The sequence below is a fragment of the Cherax quadricarinatus genome, chromosome 4 (genome assembly GCF_038502225.1).
Source record: "Cherax quadricarinatus isolate ZL_2023a chromosome 4, ASM3850222v1, whole genome shotgun sequence".
Taxonomy (NCBI): Eukaryota; Metazoa; Arthropoda; class Malacostraca; order Decapoda; family Parastacidae; genus Cherax; species Cherax quadricarinatus.
The window spans coordinates 67,673,937-67,696,696 of NC_091295.1; the positions used below are offsets into that span (position 1 = coordinate 67,673,937).

The window sequence follows — 22,760 nt, forward strand, 5'->3', positions numbered from 1 at the left end:
GTGTGGTACTGGGAAGACTGTCATAGCTAGATGTAGCAGCCCAAGCACTGACTAACTCATTCGCCCTATGCAAGGGATGAGGGTGCGCGATCTGCCCAGTTCTGTTACCCTTAATTCTATTTATGTCCCTCCATGCCCGGCTAAGTGGGGTGTGAGCATTGAGACCATTGACAAATTGTTCCCAGTCTGTTTGCCGCAGCTCTGTCATACGCTCTCTGGCAGCAGCAAGGGCAGTTTGGAAGAGGCTCAGCATTTCAGGGGTACGATGGTTTCTATAGGCTAGGCCTAGTCTGCGAGCAGTACGTTTCAATGTTCGAAGTTTAGAATCATTGTAATAGGTATGATTTTTATAAGACTTATGATTATTATGGAAGTCATTTGGATTTAGAGTAGTAGGAGGTTTCAGAGGCGGCTCTAAGAAGTTCTGAATACTGCTCACAAGGTCATTGTTAAAAGTCTCGACAGAGGTACACTCATAGGAATTATACCAGTCAGTCACATGTGCAACAAAGTCATCATGTTGATCAGGGGAAACATTAAGACGTTTCCGTTTGAATATCCCACCAGGGAGAATAGTATTACCAATATATAGAGAGGTTAGCCTTGGGAAATGATCAGACGCTATATCTGTTACAATGGAAGACTCACAGCTGGCAGAAGTAATGTTGAAGCCAAGACACAGATCAAGGACACCTCCATAGATATGTGTGGGTTCAAGGTCACCTACAATTTGCACATTATCATGACTGTTTAAGAGTGACAACAGTTGATTGCCATTACGATTACCAAACTGAGAGTTTCCAATGCTTTTGTGTCTTGCATTATAATCACCAATAATGAGAGTAGGTTCAGACTGAGCACAAGTTGGGAGCTCCAAGTAATTAAACTTATCAGCAGGAGCGTACAAGTTAAATATGTTGAGAGCAGAGTTCCCAATATAAATCCTAACACCGTGATACTGTAGCCCCTCTGTTTTCTTATGTGCAAGAAGTTGATGGGGAAGTGATTTTTTAATATATAGAACACAAGAATTAGTAGATTTGAGGTTATATGCAACAAACGATGGCAATTTAGGGGGTTGGGATTTTTCAGGGACTCTGCACTCTTGTAGACACACAATATCAATGGATTCAGTGGTTACTTTATGATGCAGGTCAGATAATCTTTTTCTAAGTGACGCAATATTCCAACTTAAAATGGATAGTTTATACGAGTTTGGTTCCATTATAAAAGTCCAGGGATAGTTTTCAATTTCTCAGCAAAATGAAAAAACTTACTAAATAACAAACAGACATAATCAATATCAATATCATCAGTATTATCCTTATCCATGAGTCTCCTAAGTGCACTTCCATTAGTGAGACCTCTTGGGAGTCTTTGTACACAGAGGTCACTGCGCTCTTTGTCTGTGAATGTATGGAAGGTGACACTATCCCTCGCACTCAACTCTCCGCTTTTATTACACTCATCACTATCATCACATGTATCACTTCCCTCATCATTATGACCAGTGATACATACACCATTATCAACAACCGGGTCATCTCCACACTCAGTATCTATCAATACATTACACTCATCAGGTTGACTATCATGATGGCCTTCACTGCCCTTATCATCTTCACTGTGATTGTAAACACCACTATCAGATTCATCGTTTTTGTGATTATTAACACCACTGCAATCATCAGTTTGTTCATCATCACCACACTCATTTTCATAATGGCTGACTATCTGTGGGTTGATGTACTCATTTGCAACCTCTGTAAGTTTTTCCTCGTGGTGCTCAAGTTGTTGTTTCAAACACCATTGTTGCTTCTCCAGTACTGTTATGCGCAGCTGCATGTTGTGTACCACCCCAGCAAGACTAGCGTCATCAGGAAGTATGAAGTCCCGATCAGCTGAGCCAGGTGGCTGACTGACAGCTGACTCAGCCAGACAGATGGTGTCAACACTAGCAGCATTACTAGTGTTGATAGCAGACGTGATCGTGCTCTGTTGATGTACTCCCAGAGTGACTCGCTCAACCATATTGTCTGAGTTCAGGCATGGGTCAGTATTCAGACATGAAGTATCTGGTAGGCCTATTGCCTCATCATGGGGGGTGATGGGTGAGGCGGGAGCTCTGCGGCTGGCGATGTGGGCAGCTTTCGCTCTGCAGTCAACATGAGCAGCTGTGACTCCTGGAGTCTTACAATTGATACATTCTAATGCAACGGTCTGGTGTTTCTTGATCATATCATAGCACTGGTGAGGATGGGCCTTGGCACACACTGCACACCAGTGTGACTTAGATGAGCATTTCCAAGCAATGTGACCCCAGCGCTGACACTTGTAGCATCTACGGTGAGGTGCTTTGTACAAAGCTATTTTGTAACTCCTGTTAAGCGCTGCACGAGAGTAGATATATGATGGTGGAGTCCCTTGACCAATCCACTCAGCCAACATCAGTTCATTTGGAAGTCGACGAGGGTTTGCAACTTGATCTGACAACAGGAATTTAGGATCCATGTACTTATTGACATTGTGGATAACAATAAGTACTTTAGGTGATCTTGGTGGGGCAGCTTGGAGTTGGATGTTAGCATATTTATGAGTAAGAAGTTTTTCTATGAATGTTGGGTCGTTAGTAACAAAAACGTAATTATCCTCGTCATGACGAAAGCGAATCCGAAGGTTTTTTTCTGGGTTGTCTAATGAAGCTTCGTAAAACCATCTAAACTTGACCTCAAACTCAGTGTTAGCAGGGAAATCAAGCCTAACCGTTCTGCGATGGTTGTTGTTGCTCTCGTTGTTTCTTGCAGCAAGTCTCCTTTGAAATCCTCTTTCTTTTTTCAAAGCTCCCTTACTTCTAAAACGTACGAATTCGCCTTCACCATCATTTACTTCGTTCACATCCATAGGTCACTTTTAATTCAGCTGCTTGAGATGGAAGAGTTAGTCTGTTACTTTTGGGTCAGTGAAACCGCCTTTATTCCATAAGAGAGAAGGGACAAGGAAGGGATATTCACCTCGCTAGACACAGGCAATATGGGTGTAGTGGCCTGCGGGTCGCAGTGCGATTTTCAAGGTCATTCACTGGGCCCACAGTCGTCTCGAGAGTTACCAACACTGTACTACTTGTTAATTACTCCAGACCCGCAGCACTTAACACATCTAGCACACGTGTCTTGGAATGACAGACAAATTTTCACTACTTAAGAACTAGTTCTCACAACACCGAAGGTACGGCCGGAACACTGTAGAACGTTCACAAAGGCATTTTGTAACTTGGCCTTCACTGGCTGGCTTGGAGCGCTGTTTAGCCTGGATCAGCTAAACTCGCCCTTATCCCATATGTAGATAATGGCGACGAGTTAAGGGATACCGGTGAATAGGAAAGTCGAGGAAGGGACATTCACCTCACTAGACACACGCAGTATGGGTGTAAGTGGCATGCGAGTCTTATAGTGCCATTTTCAAGGTCACCCAGCAGGCCAGACATTCCTCACTCATTTTAAGCCTCCCATACAGGAATAAATTTTGACACAAGGGCATTTTCAGTAAATCAGTCCTTTTTCAATCTTTTCTCAGTTGTTGTTTGAGGTATATTTTTGATAAATATTTTCAAGAAAGAGTGAAAACACTTTGTCCTGTGCACCAAAACTGGAGGAAATCGAACGGTAAACAAACGAGCTACAATTTTTTGACACACGGCCCCCTTAGGCTTGGTTACAAGTACTGACTGATGTTGTAGTGGCCAGGCTTAGGCTTGGTTACAAGTACTGACTGATGTTGTAGTGGCCAGGCTTAGGCTTGGTTACAAGTACTGACTGATGTTGTAGTGGCCAGGCTTAGGCTTGGTTACAAGTACTGACTGATGTTGTAGTGGCCAGGCTTAGGGGGCTGTATCCCAATTTTCCGCGCGCTGTCAAGAATTATCGAAAAAATATGGAAATTGAGTTATTCATACTGAAAAATAGCTTAACTCTTTGGCAACACAATGGTACGAGAATGAATGTTCTACGACAAGAAATTATAGCCATTTATATCAGGTATGGTGACGGGGATGTGGGCAGCGAGTCTGCTCACAGCCCATGCATTTTTTGAAATTTATTCCTTGTTTTTATCTCTTTTTCTTGCATTATTCTTTCTAATATAATATGTAACTGATTATTTGGCATAATAAAATAGTAGGCGGAGATTATCCGTAGACTTTTAGCCTACCAGGCCTACCGCCGCTCCGGAAAGTGCCAGGAGAATTCACTTCATTATTACGCTTATATCAGCTTATATATAAACTCTACGGCTTATTTATCTATCAGAATTGATCTAATATGATATAATAAACACTATAAATAGCATACAAACATGTTATATACTCTAGACTGAATAAAATAGGCCATAATATGGAGAGCGATCACCAGGAATATTTCGATATAAATCAGTTACAGCTCGTCTCCATGTCGTATTCTTTGGTCTTGTGATAGAAAACGGTGTTTTGAAGAGGATAACTGCACTAGAACACCAGTTTACTAAGAAATACACCCAAACAAACGCGATTTTCGCGATTTTTTTTTTTTTTTTTTTTTTTTGAGACGGGGGGCCGGTCGGCGCTCCTGGCCGATATCTCGGAAGTAACTTATTCACTTTACGGTACCTAGTCTGCCTTTATTACTTACTTAAATGTAATAATATACACAGAAATTGTAGAATAATGATTTCTCTAATTAACAATTATTCATTTTTGGAAATATTCCAAATACTTTGGGAGTTATGTGGGAGTAAAAGGCAGATTTTTTGCAACATTCCAAGAACTAACAAACTTTATTTTTTTGTGAAATAAAGATACGTTATTTAGAGGAAAGGTAACAATTATAAATTCGTATAAGCATTGTTCTTTCGGCACCAAGTGTCCAAACAACCTTAAGTCGTCCCATATAGGCCTACCACCGTACCAAAGGGCATTTTCAATAAATCAGTCTTTTCTCAATTGTTGTTTGAGGTATATTTTTGATAAATATTTTTTACAAAGAGTGAAAACACTTTGTCTTGTGCACCGAAACTGGAGGAAATCGGACTTGGTTACAAGTACTGACTGATGCTGTAGTGGCCAGGCTTAGGCTTGGTAACAAGTACTGACTGATGTTATAGTGGCCAGGCTTAGGCTTGGTTACAAGCCTCTCTGTGAGAATTGTCAGGTTCCATTACCGGTCAGCCACATTCTATTAGACTGTCCACTTTATCAACGAGCACGCAGAATTTACCTCCAACGTCGTCTTCGCTCTGCTTCTCTCTCTTTACCTTCCCTTCTCGCTGATGGACCCACCTTTCATCCAGACTCTCTCATTGACTTTTTGACAACAACTGACTTACTTCACAAACTCTGATGATACCTTCAGCCCTTTCTACCTCAATCTCTTGCTACCCTCTACCCCCGTACCATCCCCTGCCCCACTGTTTTCTGTAACCTACTGATCATCCCTCCCCCCTTCTGTCGCCCAATACCCTCGCTTCCTTCCCTACCCTGCAGCGCTGTATAGCCCTTGTGGCTTAGCGCTTCTTTTTGATTATAATAATAATAATAATAATTGGTTACAAGTACTGACTGATGTAGTGGCCAGGCTTAGGTTTGGTTACAAGTACTGACTGATGTTGTAGTGGTCAGGCTTAAGCTTGGTTACAAGTACTGACTGATGCTGTAGTGGCCAGGCTTATGCTTGGTTACAAGTACTGACTGATGTTGTAGTGGTCAGGCTTAGGCTTGGTTACAAGTACTGACTCATATTGTAGTGGCCAGGCTTAGGCTTGGTTACAAGCACTGACTGATGTAGTGGCCAGGCTTATGCTTGGTTACAAGTACTGACTGATGTTGTAGTGGCCAGGTTTAGGCTTGGTTACAAGCACTGACTGATGTAGTGGTCAGGCTTAAGCTTGGTTACAAGTACTGACTGATGCTGTAGTGGCCAGGCTTAGGCTTGGTTACAAGTACTGACTGATATTGTAGTGGCCAGGCTTAGGCTTGGTTACAAGTACTGACTGATGTAGTGGCCAGGCTTGTGCTTGGTTACAAGTACTGACTGATGTTGTAGTGGCCAGGCTTAGGCTTGGTTACAAGTACTGACTGATGTTGTAGTGGCCAGGCTTATGCTTGGTTACAAGTACTGACTAATGTTGTAGTGGCCAGGCTTAGGCTTGGTTACAAGTACTGACTGATGCTGTAGTGGCCAGGCTTAGGCTTGGTTACAAGTACTGACTGATGTTGTAGTGGCCAGGCTTAGGCTTGGTTACAAGTACTGACTGATGTTGTAGTGGCCAGGCTTAGGCTTGGTTACAAGTACTGACTGATGTTGTAGTGGCCAGGCTTAGGCTTGGTTACAAGTACTTCTGGCAGTTTGGGAGACACACAGTTGATGATCAAACTAAATGTAAATTATGTGATCAGGCATATGGTCACTGCCTTGAAAACTTTGTGCTTAATTGTCCGCTTACTGAGGAATACAGAGACAGACAGTATAATAACCCATGTGACATGTCAAGATATCTTATTAATGAAAATAAGATACCAGATATACTAAGCAAATTTCCTAAATTTGCTTGTAACAGATAAGTGAACTGCAGATACATATCCAAATGTACACCTGTTAACCCTTTTGGGGCCTAGTTCCTGGGCCTTTTGTGTATCCATATGCTCTTGCGCTACCGTCCACAGGATGGGTATGGGGTGCACAATAAACTAGCCACTTCGGTGGCAAAATCTAAATCTCTATTTCAACACACCGGCCGCCTCCCACAGAGGTAGGGTGACCCGAAAAAGAAGAAGCACTTTTACCATCACTTTCTTGACAGAGTAGTTTACTATATTATGCACCCCATACCCATCCTGTGGGCGGTAGTCGAAAGGTTACAGACGCATAATGAGTCCAGGGACTGGGCCGCAAAGTTTTGATAGATAAACAAATAACTATTTACACGTTTATGTCTGGTTACAACCGTAATGAGCTTGCCAGAGACCTGCTGACACTACAGCTTAAATGTTCCTCCAAAAGACAATATCCCCACCAGTCCTTCAGAGTGCAGGCACTTTATTTCCCACCTCCAGAACTCAAGTCCGGCCCTGTTTTTTAAATTCGAAAATGTTCTTTCACTGGGGGGAGGGGTCTTGTTGATGGTAAAGGGCTCTTGATGACCCCTCATTTCCTGTATTACCCATTTGGGTTTAATGCTCTCACCTGCAATTCGTGTTTTCTCTCATTTTCAAAGTCCACCCCAGATGAAGGGCTCTGGATTTAAGGAACTGAACTACTCACTCAGTTCCTCAAGCTTGAACATCCGTGCACACGGTGGGTGTCTGGGCACCCGGAGGGCTCCAGGTGGAAACAACCAACAGTCCCTCACAGCAGACATAGGTAACAGCTGCCGTGCCTTCACCTTTACAGAGGGCCTGGAATCTTCAGTCAAATTGGCGTCCACCAGGACGTTGACACGTCCCCAGGGCAGTTCTCCCTCGGGCTGCTAGAGGAGTCGCTGGCCTCTTGGACCTCTTGGGGAGGGTCGTTGTTGCTCCTGCAAGCAGCAGTTCCTGGCGCAACCTGCTGCTTTTTGCAATGCTGTCTGGCTGTCCTGCCGAGGAGAGACAGGCACCTAGCAACATCTGTTGTTGGGGCAATGGATGAATTCTCTACTGTGTTTGTTAACTGCTCATTATTCTGTTCATAATTGTAACCATGTACTAACCTGTTTATGATTCATTACCCTTGAAACTTGTCATGATTGTGACCAGCTCTACATGGAGCTCATTACCTTTGTTACTTGGTCATGATTGTGACCAGATCTAGTTCATTACCTTTGTAACTTGCTCAGCTATCAAAACTTTGGGGTCCAGTCCCTGGACCTATTATGTACCTCTGTAATCTTTTGACTACCGCCCACAGGATGGATGTGGGGTACAACATATTAAACTAGAAAACTTACTCTTTCTTGGATCAAACTTACCTGATTCTAATTTTACAAGAGCATGCATCAAGGGTCTAAAGCCAGCAACAAACAACAAAATACCTTTCATCCGTGGACTGCTTGCAGAGGCAAAGGCAATGTTCGCGGCTTTCACTGAGACCCACATAAAGGATCACTTGGACAACGAAATATGGATCCCAGGTTACAACCTATACAGATGTGACAGAGTGAACAGGCAAATGGGGGGGGGGGTTGGCCTGTACATTGCAGAGTCACTTGTTTGCACAGAACTGCTAAATGCCTCAAATGATGTAGTGGAAGTTTTAGCAGTAAAGGTCGAGAACCAAAACCTAGTCATTGTGATAGTCTACAAGCCTCCGGATGCAACATCCCAGCAATTCCAGGAACAGCTGTTAAAAATTGACCACTGTCTGGAAAACCTTCCAGCTCCTGCACCCAACATCTTGCTCCTGGGGGATTTCAACTTAAGGCACCTAAAATGGAGGAATATAGCAAATAATATTGTTGCAGTAATAACACCAGGAGGCAGCTCTGATGAAAACTCACACTCACGCGAGCTTTTAAATCTCTGCACAAAATTCAATTTAAACCAGCAAATAATAGAGCCTACTAGACTGGAGAATACACTAGACCTCATCTTCACTAACAATGATGATCTGATAAGAAATATCACCATATCAAAAACAATATACTCAGATCACAACATAATTGAGGTTCAGTCATGTATGCGCGGAGCCCCAGACCGACATAATGAGATTAGTCACGAGGGAGCATTCACCAAATTCAACTTCAATAACAAAAACATAAAGTGGGACCAAGTAAACCAAGTCCTAACCGATATAAGCTGGGAAGATATACTAAGCAACACAGACCCCAACTTATGCCTAGAACAGATTAACTCGGTAGCACTCGATGTATGCACAAGGCTTATTCCTCTAAGAAAAAGGAGGAGTAGATGTAAAACAGAAAGAGACAGGCGCTCCCTTTACAGGCGACGGAAAAGAATAACAGAGCGGCTAAAAGAGGTCAATATATCTGAAATGCGTAGGGAGACACTGGTCAGAGAAATAGCAAGCATCGAACTTAAGCTAAAAGAATCCTTTAGGAGTCAGGAATCGCGGGAAGAACTAAAAGCCATAAATGAAATCGAAAGAAACCCAAAGTATTTCTTCTCCTATGCCAAATCAAATTCGAGAACAACGTCCAGTATTGGGCCCCTACTTAAACAAGATGGGTCCTACACAGATGACAGCAAGGAAATGAGTGAGCTACTCAAGTCCCAATATGACTCAGTTTTTAGCAAGCCGCTAACCAGACTGAGAGTCGAAGATCAAAATGATTTTTTTATGAGAGAGCCACAAAATTTGATTAACACAAGCCTATCCGATGTTATCCTGACGCCAAATGACTTCGAACAGGCGATAAATGACATGCCCATGCACTCTGCCCCAGGGCCAGACTCATGGAACTCTGTGTTCATCAAGAACTGCAAGAAGCCCCTATCACGAGCCTTTTCCATCCTATGGAGAGGGAGCATGGACACGGGGGTCGTCCCACAGTTACTAAAAACAACAGACATAGCCCCACTCCACAAAGGGGGCAGTAAAGCAACAGCAAAGAACTACAGACCAATAGCACTAACATCCCATATCATAAAAATCTTTGAAAGGGTCCTAAGAAGCAAGATCACCACGCATCTAGAAACCCATCAGTTACACAACCCAGGGCAACATGGGTTTAGAACAGGTCGCTCCTGTCTGTCTCAACTATTGGACCACTACGACAAGGTCCTAAATGCACTAGAAGACAAAAAGAATGCAGATGTAATATATACAGACTTTGCAAAAGCCTTCGACAAGTGTGACCATGGCGTAATAGCGCACAAAATGCGTGCTAAAGGAATAACAGGAAAAGTCGGTCGATGGATCTATAATTTCCTCACTAACAGAACACAGAGAGTAGTCGTCAACAGAGTAAAGTCCGAGGCAGCTACGGTGAAAAGCTCTGTTCCACAAGGCACAGTACTCGCTCCCATCTTGTTCCTCATCCTTATATCCGACATAGACAAGGATGTCAGCCACAGCACCGTGTCTTCCTTTGCAGATGACACCCGAATCTGCATGACAGTGTCTTCCATTGCAGACACTGCAAAGCTCCAGGCAGACATCAACCAAATCTTTCAGTGGGCTGCAGAAAACAATATGAAGTTCAACGATGAGAAATTTCAATTACTCAGATATGGTAAACATGAGGAAATTAAATCTTCATCAGAATACAAAACAAATTCTGGCCACAAAATAGAGCGAAACACCAACGTCAAAGACCTGGGAGTGATCATGTCGGAGGATCTCACCTTCAAGGACCATAACATTGTATCAATCGCATCTGCTAGAAAAATGACAGGATGGATAATGAGAACCTTCAAAACTAGGGAGGCCAAGCCCATGATGACACTCTTCAGGTCACTTGTTCTATCTAGGCTGGAATATTGCTGCACAATAACAGCACCTTTCAAGGCAGGTGAAATTGCCGACCTAGAAAATGTACAGAGAACTTTCACGGCGCGCATAACGGAGATAAAACACCTCAATTATTGGGAGCGCTTGAGGTTCCTAAACCTGTATTCCCTGGAACGCAGGAGGGAGAGATACATGATTATATACACCTGGAAAATCCTAGAGGGACTAGTACCGAACTTGCACACGAAAATCACCCACTACGAAAGCAAAAGACTTGGCAGACGATGCACCATCCCCCCAATGAAAAGCAGGGGTGTCACTAGCACGTTAAGAGACCATACAATAAGTGTCAGGGGCCCGAGACTGTTCAACTGCCTCCCAGCACACATAAGGGGGATTACCAACAGACCCCTGGCAGTCTTCAAGCTGGCACTGGACAAGCACCTAAAGTCAGTTCCGGATCAGCCGGGCTGTGGCTCGTATGTTGGTTTGCGTGCAGCCAGCAGCAACAGCCTGGTTGATCAGGCTCTGATCCACCAGGAGGCCTGGTCTCAGACCGGGCCGCGGAGGCGTTGACCCCCGGAACTCTCTCCAGGTAAACTCCAGGTCTCCAGGTAAGCTCCTAGCCCTGCCTATGAGCTTGGTACATGCTGGATTTAGTCCCTCCTAGCCTTGGAAGCCCTGTCGGACCTATTCTAAAAACTATGTATGAAACCAGCCTCCATTGCTTCGTCCAAATCATTCCACTGAAGAAATGTTTCCTGGTCCCTTATGACGCATCTCTATTAAAATTCAAACTGTGCCCTCGTGTACCCGTTTCCCACCTCTTAAACACTATCCTTGACCACTCTATTAAGTCATACGAGTATTTTGTATCTCATGATTCTATCTTACCCTAATTCTTCTCTTCCCTAATGTAGTTATTGTTAGGTCCTCAAGCTTTCCTAACAAGTCATTCCCCTTAACGCTGCATCTAGTACCTTTGCAATAAGCTTCACCACTCACTCCTGTCTCACCTTTGTTACTTGGTTTTAGAACTAACAACAGCAGGCTGTTGAAACAAGATTTGCTATCGCTAAACCCGCTTTGGTTATTTATGAAGGACGACTGATCCAAGCAACTGGAGTTACTCTCCCATTTCTCATGTGCTGTATGACCCTTACAGGTTTAGGGCTTCTCTATGAATATAGGAGGAAAATGGTCTACACATGATAAAACAGAATGCGGAATTACGCATACCGAGCTAACAGTGGTACAGATATTGGTGAAACAGAAAATCCGAAAATTTGTTATTTGTGTGTGATTCATCCAATCTGAAAATCACGAAAGTCATTTTAACTAAAATTAAAAAAATAAATAAAATAAAACGTATAAATCTGCAACGAGCTTGACAGAACTAAAAAAAATAATAGCATAACTTTACTGTATGCGTCTTTGTAACTTGTCATGATGTGACCAGATCTACCTGGAGTTCATTATTAACTTGCTCAGCTATCAAACTTCGGGGTCCAGTCTCTGGACCCATTATGTACCTCTGTAATCTTTTGACTACCACCCACAGGATGGGTATGTTGTGCATAATAAACATATTAAACTAACTGCGTGCATATGTCTAAGGCGCAGCAGTGAGTACTCACTTGGCAGTCTTCAGTAGCGGGTGAGAGGAATGTGCAAGCTTTCTCATATGGAAGGTAATGTTGGAGATCTCGTCAGAAATCAGGGAGCGCAGCGTCAAGTACGAAGTTGGGTAGCCGACGATCTTTTCTGCATCACTAACTACTTGACTCCAATCGGGCTTTTGCTGTGCTATTGTGCTGTAAGTCTTCTGGATGTGGCTGAGAAAATATTGAAACAGTTCAGTAAATTTCTTCGAATAATTAGTAATTTTGTAGCATACTTTAAAGAACAGGCAATAAAAATGCTCTTTAAACAAAGAAGAGAGTATAAAAATGCTAATTTAAATATAAATCAGGGGCGCCACGAGTACACTGAGAGACAACATAAAAAGTGTCAGGGGCCCGAGACTGTTCAACTGCCTCCCAGCATACATAAGGGGGATTACCAATAGACCCCGGCTGTCTTCAAGAAGGCGCTGGACAGGCACCTAAAGTCAGTACCTGATTAGCCGGGCTGTGGTTCGTACTTCGGTATACGTGCGACCAGCAGTAACAGCCTGGTTGATCAGACCCTGATCTACCACGAGGCCTGGTCTCAGACCGGGCCGCCGGGGCGTTGACCCCCGAAACCCTCTCCAGATAAGGGGGTACCTTGATGCTGGTTAAGGACTTTTCATGATGTAGAACCAACCCTGCCTGTCCATTCATTTAAGATGGCTGTAAGAGAGGTAAAGCAAGAGTTCCTTGTTCTCTCTAAGCTGGAATACTGCTGGGAGTGATCATGTCGGAGGATCTCACCTTCATAGACCATAACATTATATCAATCGCATCTGCTAGAAAAATGACAGGATGAATAATGAGAACCTTCAAAACTAGGGATGCCAAGCCCATGATGACACTTTTCAGGTCACTTGTTCTATCTAGGCTGGAATATTGCTGCACACTAACAGCACCTTTCAAGGCAGGTGAAATTGCTGACCTAGAAAATGTACAGAGAACCTTCACGTTTACCTGGAGAAAGTTTACCTGGAGAGAGTTCCGGGGGTCAACGCCCCCGTGGCCCGGTCTGTGACCAGGCCTCCTGGTGGATCAGAGCCTGATCAACCAGGCTGTTACTGCTGGCTGCACGCAATCCGACGTACGAGCCACAGCCCGGCTGGTCAGGTACCGACTTTAGGAGCTTGTCCAGTGCCAGCTTGAAGACTGCCAGGGGTCTGTTGGTAATCCCCCTTATGTGTGCTGGGAGGCAGTTGAACAGTCTCGGGCCCCTGAAACTTATTGTGTTGTCTCCTAACGTACTAGTGACACCCCCTGCTTTTCATTGGGGGGATGTTGCATCGTCTGCCAAGTCTTTTGCTTTCGTTGTGAGTGATTTTCGTGTGCAAGTTCGGTACTAGTCCCTTTAGGATTTTCCAGGTGTATATAATCATGTATCTCTCCCTCCTGTGTTCCAGGGAATACAGGTTCAGGAACCTCAAGCGCTCCCAGTAATTGAGGTGTTTTATCTCCGTTATGCGCGCCGTGAAAGTTCTCTGTACATTTTCTAGGTCAGCAATTTCACCTGCCTTGAAAGGTGGTGTTAGTGTGCAGCAATATTCCAGCCTAGATAGAACAAGCAGGGGTGTCACTAGCACGTTAAGAGACAACACAATAAGTGTCAGGGGCCCGAGACTGTTCAACTGGCTCCCAGCATACATAAAGGGGATTACCAATAGACCCCTGGCAGTCTTCAAGCTGGCACTGGACAAGCACCTAAAGTCGGTACCTCACCAGCCGGGCTGTGGCTCGTACGTTGGATTGCGTGCAGCCAGCAGTAACAGCCTGGTTGATCAGGCTCTGATCCACCAGGAGGCCTGGTCACAGACCGGGCCACGGGGGCGTTGACCCCCGGAACTCTCTCCAGGTAAACTTTCTCCAGGTAAACGTGAAGGTTCTCTGTACATTTTCTAGGTCAGCAATTTCACCTGCCTTGAAAGGTGCTGTTAGTGTGCAGCAATATTCCAGCCTAGATAGAACAAGTGACCTGAAAAGTGTCATCATGGGCTTGGCATCCCTAGTTTTGAAGGTTCTCATTATTCATCCTGTCATTTTTCTAGCAGCTGCGATTGATATAATGTTATGGTCCTTGAAGGTGAGATCCTCCGACATGATCACTCCCAGGTCACGCATAACTGAGATAAAACACCTCAATTACTGGGAATGCTGGAAGTTCCTCAATCTGTACTCCCTAGAACGCAGAAGGGAGAGATACATGATTATATACACCTGGAAAATCCAAGAGGGACTAGTACCGAACTTGCACACGAAAAATCACTCCCTATGAAAGCAAAAGACTTGGCAGACGATGCACCATCCCCCCAATGATGCAACATCCCCGCTGGACACGCACCTGAAGTCAGTACCTGACAAGCGGGGCTGTGGTTCGTACGTTGGGTTGCGTGCGGCCAACAGTAACAGCCTGGTTGATCAGGCCCTGATCCACCATGGAGCCTGGTCACAGACTGGGCTGCGGGAGCGTTGACCCTCGAAACCCTCTCCAGGTATACTAACAGCCCTCCTCAAGGCAGATGAAACTGCAGATCTGGTGAATGTACAGAGGACCTTCACGTATAAGTTTGGTAAAACACTTTAATTACTGGGAACGTTTAAAGGCTCTCGACCTGTACTCCTTGGAGTGTTTACCTGGAGACCTGGAGTTTACCTGGAGAGAGTTCCGGGGGTCAACGCCCCCGCGGCCCGGTCTGAGACCAGACCTCCTGGTGGATCAGAGCCTGATCAACCAGGCTGTTGCTGCTGGCTGCACGCAAACCAACATACGAGCCACAGCCCGGCTGATCCGGAACTGACTTTAGGTGCTTGTCCAGTGCCAGCTTGAAGACTGCCAGGGGTCTGTTGGTAATCCCCCTTATGTGTGCTGGGAGGCAGTTGAACAGTCTCGGGCCCCTGACACTTATTGTATGGTCTCTTAACGTGCTAGTGACACCCCTGCTTTTCATTGGGGGGATGGTGCATCGTCTGCCAAGTCTTTTGCTTTCGTAGTGAGTGATTTTCGTGTGCAAGTTCGGTACTAGTCCCTCTAGGATTTTCCAGGTGTATATAATCATGTATCTCTCCCTCCTGCGTTCCAGGGAATACAGGTTTAGGAACCTCAAGCGCTCCCAATAATTGAGGTGTTTTATCTCCGTTATGCGTGCCGTGAAAGTTCTCTGTACATTTTCTAGGTCGGCAATTTCACCTGCCTTGAAAGGTGCTGTTAGTGTGCAGCAATATTCCAGCCTAGATAGAACAAGTGACCTGAAGAGTGTCATCATGGGCTTGGCCTCCCTAGTTTTGAAGGTTCTCATTATCCATCCTGTCATTTTTCTAGCAGATGCGATTGATACAATGTTATGGTCCTTGAAGGTGAGATCCTCCGACATGATCACTCCCAGGTCTTTGACGTTGGTGTTTCGCTCTATTTTGTGGCCAGAATTTGTTTTGTACTCTGATGAAGATTTAATTTCCTCATGTTTACCATATCTGAGTAATTGAAATTTCTCATCGTTGAACTTCATATTGTTTTCTGCAGCCCACTGAAAGATTTGGTTGATGTCTGCCTGGAGCTTTGCAGTGTCTGCAATGGAAGACACTGTCATGCAGATTCGGGTGTCATCTGCAAAGGAAGACACGGTGCTGTGGCTGACATCCTTGTCTATGTCGGATATAAGGATGAGGAACAAGATGGGAGCGAGTACTGTGCCTTGTGGAACAGAGCTTTTCACCGTAGCTGCCTCGGACTTTACTCTGTTGACGACTACTCTCTGTGTTCTGTTAGTGAGGAAATTATAGATCCATCGACCGACTTTTCCTGTTATTCCTTTAGCACGCATTTTGTGCGCTATTATGCCATGGTCACACTTGTCGAAGGCTTTTGCAAAGTCTGTATATATTACATCTGCATTCTTTTTGTCTTCTAGTGCATTTAGGACCTTGTCGTAGTGGTCCAATAGTTGAGACAGACAGGAGCGACCTGTTCTAAATCCATGTTGCCCTGGGTTGTGTAACTGATGGGTTTCTAGATGCGTGGTGATCTTGCTTCTTAGGACCCTTTCAAAGATTTTTATGATATGGGATGTTAGTGCTATTGGTCTGTAGTTCTTTGCTGTTGCTTTACTGCCCCCTTTGTGGAGTGGGGCTATGTCTGTTGTTTTTAGTAACTGTGGGACGACCCCCGTGTCCATGCTCCCTCTCCATAGGATGGAAAAGGCTCGTGATAGGGGCTTCTTGCAGTTCTTGATGAACACAGAGTTCCATGAGTCTGGCCCTGGGGCAGAGTGTATGGGCATGTCATTTATCGCCTGTTCGAAGTCATTTGGCGTCAGGATAACATCGGATAGGCTTGTGTTAATCAAATTTTGTGGCTCTCTCATAAAAAATTCATTTTGATCTTCGACTCTCAGTCTGGCTAGCGGCTTGCTAAAAACTGAGTCATATTGGGACTTGAGTAGCTCACTCATTTCCTTGCTGTCATCTGTGTAGGACCCATCTTGTTTAAGTAGGGGCCCAATACTGGACGTTGTTCTCGATTTTGATTTGGCATAGGAGAAGAAATACTTTGGGTTTCTTTCGATTTCATTGATGGCTTTTAGTTCTTCCCGCGATTCCTGACTCCTAAAGGATTCTTTTAGCTTAAGTTCGATGCTTGCTATTTCTCTGACCAGTGTCTCCCTACGCATTTCAGATATATTGACCTCTTTTAGCCGCTCTGTTATTCTTTTCCGTCGCCTGTAAAGGGAGCGCCTGTCTCTTTCTGTTTTACATCTACTCCTCCTTTTTCTTAGAGGAATAAGCCTTGTGCATACATCGAGTGCCACCGAGTTAATCTGTTCTAGGCATAAGTTGGGGTCTGTGTTGCTTAGTATATCTTCCCAGCTTATATCGGTTAGGACTTGGTTTACTTGGTCCCACTTTATGTTTTTGTTATTGAAGTTGAATTTGGTGAATGCTCCCTCGTGACTAATCTCATTATGTCGGTCTGGGGCTCCGCGCATACATGACTGAACCTCAATTATGTTGTGATCTGAGTATATTGTTTTTGATATGGTGACATTTCTTATCAGATCATCATTGTTAGTGAAGATGAGGTCTAGTGTATTCTCCAGTCTAGTAGGCTCTATTATTTGCTGGTTTAAATTGAATTTTGTGCAGAGATTTAAAAGCTCGCGTGAGTGTGAGTTTTCATCAGAGCTGCCTCCTGGTGTTATTACTGCAACAATATTATTTGCTATATTCCTCCATTTTAGGTGCCTTAAGTTGAAATCCCCCAGGAGCAAGATGTTGGGTGCAGGAGCTGGAAGGTTTTCCAGACAGTGGTCAATTTTTAACAGCTGTTCCTGGAATTGCTGGGATGTTGCATCCGGAGGCTTGTAGACTATCACAATGACTAGGTTTTGGTTCTCGACCTTTACTGCTAAAACTTCCACTACATCATAAGAACATAAGAACATAAGAAAGGAGGAACACTGCAGAAGGCCTGTTGGCCCATACTAGGCAGGTCCTTTACAATTCATCCCACTAACAAAACATTTGCCCATCCCAATTTTCAATGCCACCCAAGAAACAAGCTCCGATGTGCATTTAGCAGTTCTGTGCAAACAAGTGACTCTGCAATGTACAGGCCAACCCCCCCCTTTTGCCTGTTCACTCTGTCACATCTGTATAGGTTGTAACCTGGGATCCATATTTCATTGTCCAAGTGATCCTTTATGTGGGTCTCAGTGAAAGCCGCGAACATTGCCTTTGCCTCTGCAAGCAGTCCACGGATGAAAGGTATTTTGTTGTTTGTTGCTGGCTTTAGACCCTGTATATTTGCAAAGAAGAATGTTATCGGACTGGTGGTATTGTTGGTACTGGGGGGGGATTTTTTTTCCGGCATTAGTATCTGTATCTGTTGGTTTGGAGTGGAGGCCATCGACTGTGGTTCCACTCCAGGAATGACTGGATTTGGTGTACGATTTCTGCCATTTCCTGCCAGTTTTTTTTCCTTCCTGGCACTAAAAAACCTCTCCCTCTTGAGTGGCTGTGGCTACCCAGGTTTTCCCATGGCCTGGATGTTTTGTATCTTTTTGTCCCCTTTAGATGGTATGCCTGGCAATTTAAGTTATAGCACAGTCTTTCCTGTACTGAAGAGGTACACAGTTCAGGGTGAAAAAGCTTACAGGAAGGGAGTTTGCATTTTCCTGTTGTCATATGGGCATGGCATTTCCTAGGGTGGTCATAGTTGCACGTCCCATCTGTTTTTCCAGATTTCCCATGCCAGCAGATACCGAGTGCATAGTATGTGCACAAGCTTGGTTTCCGTTTGCCTTGGGTTTCTGTGACTGTATTCCCTGTTGGTGCATGTTTCCCTGTCTTACTTCTATCCTCCCTAGCACCAACAATGGAGCTCCCACCAGTTGTTTTTGGTAGTATATCCTCACTATTGCTAGTGGAGTCCTCTTGTTTGCTATTTCCTGCGGTATTTCTAGTTTGCAATATTGGTTTTATCTTATCTTTGACTACACTTGTTTCCCTACTATGGCTCCTGTCCCCTATGAGGTCATTTATATGTATTCCTTCCTGCGTATAATTCCCGACTACCTGGACAAAATCTCCAGCTTCACCATTACTGTCTCCCAGGACAGCATCTCCAGCTTCCCCATTACTGTCTCCCAGGACAGCATCTCCAGCTTCACCATTACTGTCTCCCAGGACAGCACCTCCAGCTTCACCATTACTGTCTCCCAGGACAGCACCTCCAGCTTCCCCATTACTGTCTCCCAGGACAGCACTATCAGCCCACCTCGAAAATCCTAGAGTGACTGGTTCCAATCTGCACTCAGAAATCGCTTCCAATGAGAGCACGAGAATCGGCAGGCTGTGCAACATCCCCCAATGAAAAGCAAGGGCGCAGTGAGTACACAGAGATAATACAATAAGTGTCAGGGGCCCATGGCTGTTCCAAAGCCTCCTATCATACGTAAGAGAGATTACCAAGAGATTTCTGGCTGCTTTCAAGGGAGAACTGGACATATACTTAAAATTAGTGCCTGATCAGCCGGGCTATGGCTCATACGTTGGACTACGTCGTGACCAGTAGTAACAGCTTGGTTGATCAGGCCCTGATCCACAGTGAGGTCTGGTCATGGACCGGGCAGCGAGGCGTTGACCCCCGGAGCAACCTTCAGGTAGACTCCAGGTAGCAGGTAAGTCACTACCTTAGACCGCTGGTAACATACAAGTGTGACCCCACTGCTTCACTTCGTCTACGAGGCACAGTTAGGCAAGGCTAGTTGATCCCTTTCTATAAACCTGTATACGTACGTACGTACGTGTGTGTTTATATATATATATATATATATATATATATATATATATATATATATATATATATATATATACATATATATATATATCTAGGTAGTAGGTTGGTAGACAGCAACCACCCAGGGAGGTACTACCGTCCTGCCAAGTGAGGGTAAAACAGAAGCCTGTAATTGTTTTACATGATGGTAGGATTGCTGGTGTCCTTTTTTTCTGTCTCATAAACATACAAGATTTCAGGTACGTCTTGCTACTTCTACTTACACTTAGGTCACACTACACATGCATGTACAAGCATATATATGTATATATACACACCCCTCTGGGTTTTCTTCTGTTTTCTTTCTAGTTCTTGTTGTTGTTTATTTCCTCTTATCTCCATGGGGAAGTGGAACAGAATTCTTCCTCCGTAAGCCATGCATGTTGTAAGAGGCGACTAAAATGCCGGGAGAAAGGGGCTAGTAACCCCTTCTCCCGTATAAATTACTAAATTTAAAAAGAGAAACTTTCGTTTTTCTTTTTGGGCCACCCTGCCTTGGTGGGATACGGCCGGTGTGTTGAAATATATATATATATATATATATATATATATATATATATATATATATATATATATATATATATATATATATATATGTATATATTATAATGTCGTGCCGAATATGTAAAACTGGTCAATTAAGTCTTTTCTGAAATTTTCTCTTATACGTTTAAATACATATTTTTTCATTAATGTTAATGTAAAAAAATTTTAATTTTGCACCAAAAGAATCTTAGAAAACTTACCTAACCTTATTATAACAAGAGCAATTTATTTTAGCCTAACCCAACTAAGTATATTTTAAATACGTTTACAATAATTTAATACTAAACAAACACAATCAAATATATTTTTTTCGTTAGGTTCAGAATGATTTTGGCGAAATTATTGCATACACAAATTTTCACTTGTCATATATGGCAAGTTGAGCGTTGCTATTTAAGCCAAGATCGCAAGCTCTGCCTATTCGGCACGACATATATATATATATATATTATTGTGCCCACGAACGAGTGGTATTGATCAATAACAACACTGCGACTAGCCAAGGACTCGAACCCATGCTGCTTTGGCCTGCCTCATGGTGGACGAAAACTCATGACGCCTTAATCCACTGAAGGATTGTATGGTCTAGTGGATTAAGGCGTCATGAGTTTTCGCCCACCATGAGGCAGGCCAAAGCAACATGGGTTCGAGTCCTTGGCTAGTCGCAGTGTTGTTATTGATATATATATAGTATTTGCCTTGCAATATGCATTCAGTTCTCAATTTACCTTACCTGAATCCACTGGTACTATCGCTGATGCAGAGAATACCTTCATTATGACGCAGTTTCTTGACAATGGAACTTGACATTGGTCCAGGAGGGACCGAAACGTCGTCATTAAGTTTCTTTTCAAACTTCTAGTTATTTGTGATTTGTTCGAGCCACAGATCTTTTATTCTATATCATCCAATGCAATTATGTTTTTTTTTTTTTTGTTATAGACACCAGAATAAGCGACTTTATCCTTGAAAGTTCACTCTGTGACTAATACTGGTCCTCATATCACACATTATAGCGAAAACTGACTCACAGACTACAAAATACTGTCAAATAAGACCCACCTGAGGGAGGGAGACACTTGTGTCTGCGGCAGGAGGGTCCCACCTACCGCAGGAGCTGCAGAAGCCAGCCAGCCTTCCCAGCTACTCACTGTACACTTCACCAGCCGCCTACATAAGCCCACTGTGCCATTTCTGGAGACCATCACTTAAACTCCCGAGGAGATAAGATGTGAAGAAACTGCAGTGATCAGCTGGGTATTATTGCCTGTGTTGAGACCTACGGTACACTGGCCTCTGCTGAGTGGTGGAGGGAACACGTACAGAATTTATTTCTAGAGGGAGAGGGGGGGGGAAGGGAGGGAGGATTCTTTCTCGGGTCATGACCCACGTAGGTCATTTGACAGAGGTCTTCCGATGGCAATACACATCACAAGCATGTTAAATAAAAGTGACCCTAAATGGTAAACAGACTGCATCATTATTATTATTATTATTATAAAAAATAAGTGGTAAACCCACAAGGGTCATACAGCACTGTAGGGTACGGTGTATGAACTGTGTAATATGTTTTATCTGAAACTAGCGAGGGTGGAGAGCATAACAGAGGTCGAGTTTGTAAGGGCGGTGACGAGTGTTAGAGGAATTATAATCGAAGGTTCTGTAATAAATCTGTTGCTGTCAAAAAGTCAATGAGGGAGTTTGTGCCAAAGGTGAGGCCGTCAGCCAGGAGGGAAGATAAAGTAAGGATGTAAACAGACCACAAAACACCTCTTGGTTAAGAAGGAAAGCCTTGACCTGCGCTTTAAAACAGAAGAATACTATTAAGATCATTAACCAAAAAGGGATAGAAACCAGACCTGAAAGTGACACCAGATCAGGGGGTCAATTTTAGGTTCTTTCCCAGGAGTCAAGTAACTCCTGGGTAGCAGAAGCAGTAGGGATAGCTTGCTCGTATGTCTCACCTCGTCTAGGATTTGACCTGGAAAACCCTGGGTAGTGGGCCAAGCACTCTACACCTGCACCACGAGCTACATTACAAATAACAGAGGTTCATCACCCCATACCCGTCCTGTGAAGTGCAGTCACCCCATACCATCCTGTGAAGTGCAGTCACCATACCCATCCTGTGAAGTGCAGTCACCCCCATACCATCCTGTGAAGTGCAGTCACCATACCCATCCTGTGAAGTACAGTCACCATACCCATCCTGTGAAGTGCAGTCACCCCATACCATCCTGTGAAGTGCAGTCACCATACCCATCCTGTGAAGTGCAGTCACCCCATACCATTCTGTGAAGTGCAGTCACCATACCCATCCTGTGAAGTGCAGTCACCCCATACCATCCTGTGAAGTGCAGTCACCATACCCGTCCTGTGAAGTGCAGTCACCCCATACCATCCTGTGAAGTACAGTCACCATACCCATCCTGTGAAGTGCAGTCACCATACCCATCCTGTGAAGTGCAGTCACCATACCCATCCTGTGAAGTGCAGTCACCATACCCATCCTGTGAAGTGCAGTCACCATACCCATCCTGTGAAGTGCAGTCACCATACCCATCCTGTAAAGTGCAATCACCCCATCCCCATCCTGGAGACTGCAGTCACCTCATACCCATCCTTTGAAGTGCAATCACCCCATACCCATCCTGGAGACTTCAGTCACCCCATACCATCCTGTGAAGTGCAGTCACCATACCCGTCCTGTGAAGTGCAGTCACCCCATACCATCCTGTGAAGTACAGTCACCATACCCATCCTGTGAAGTGCAGTCACCATACCCATCCTGTGAAGTGCAGT

The 22,760-nt window shown here is 44.2% G+C and overlaps 1 protein-coding gene across 1 annotated transcript in view; it reads right to left on the reverse strand.

Annotated features, from left to right (window-relative positions):
* LOC128684317 (all trans-polyprenyl-diphosphate synthase PDSS2-like) overlaps positions 1-21,178 on the reverse strand; it is a 95,262-nt gene extending 74,084 nt beyond the window's left edge. The window contains exons 1-2 of the mRNA XM_070098308.1: positions 21,021-21,178; positions 12,053-12,250 (exon numbers count right to left, since the gene is read on the reverse strand). Coding sequence (XP_069954409.1) covers positions 12,053-12,250; positions 21,021-21,163 — 341 coding nt within the window. The 5' untranslated portion in view covers positions 21,164-21,178. The remainder of the gene's footprint in view (positions 1-12,052; positions 12,251-21,020) is intronic.
* Positions 21,179-22,760: the final 1,582 nt, after the last annotated feature.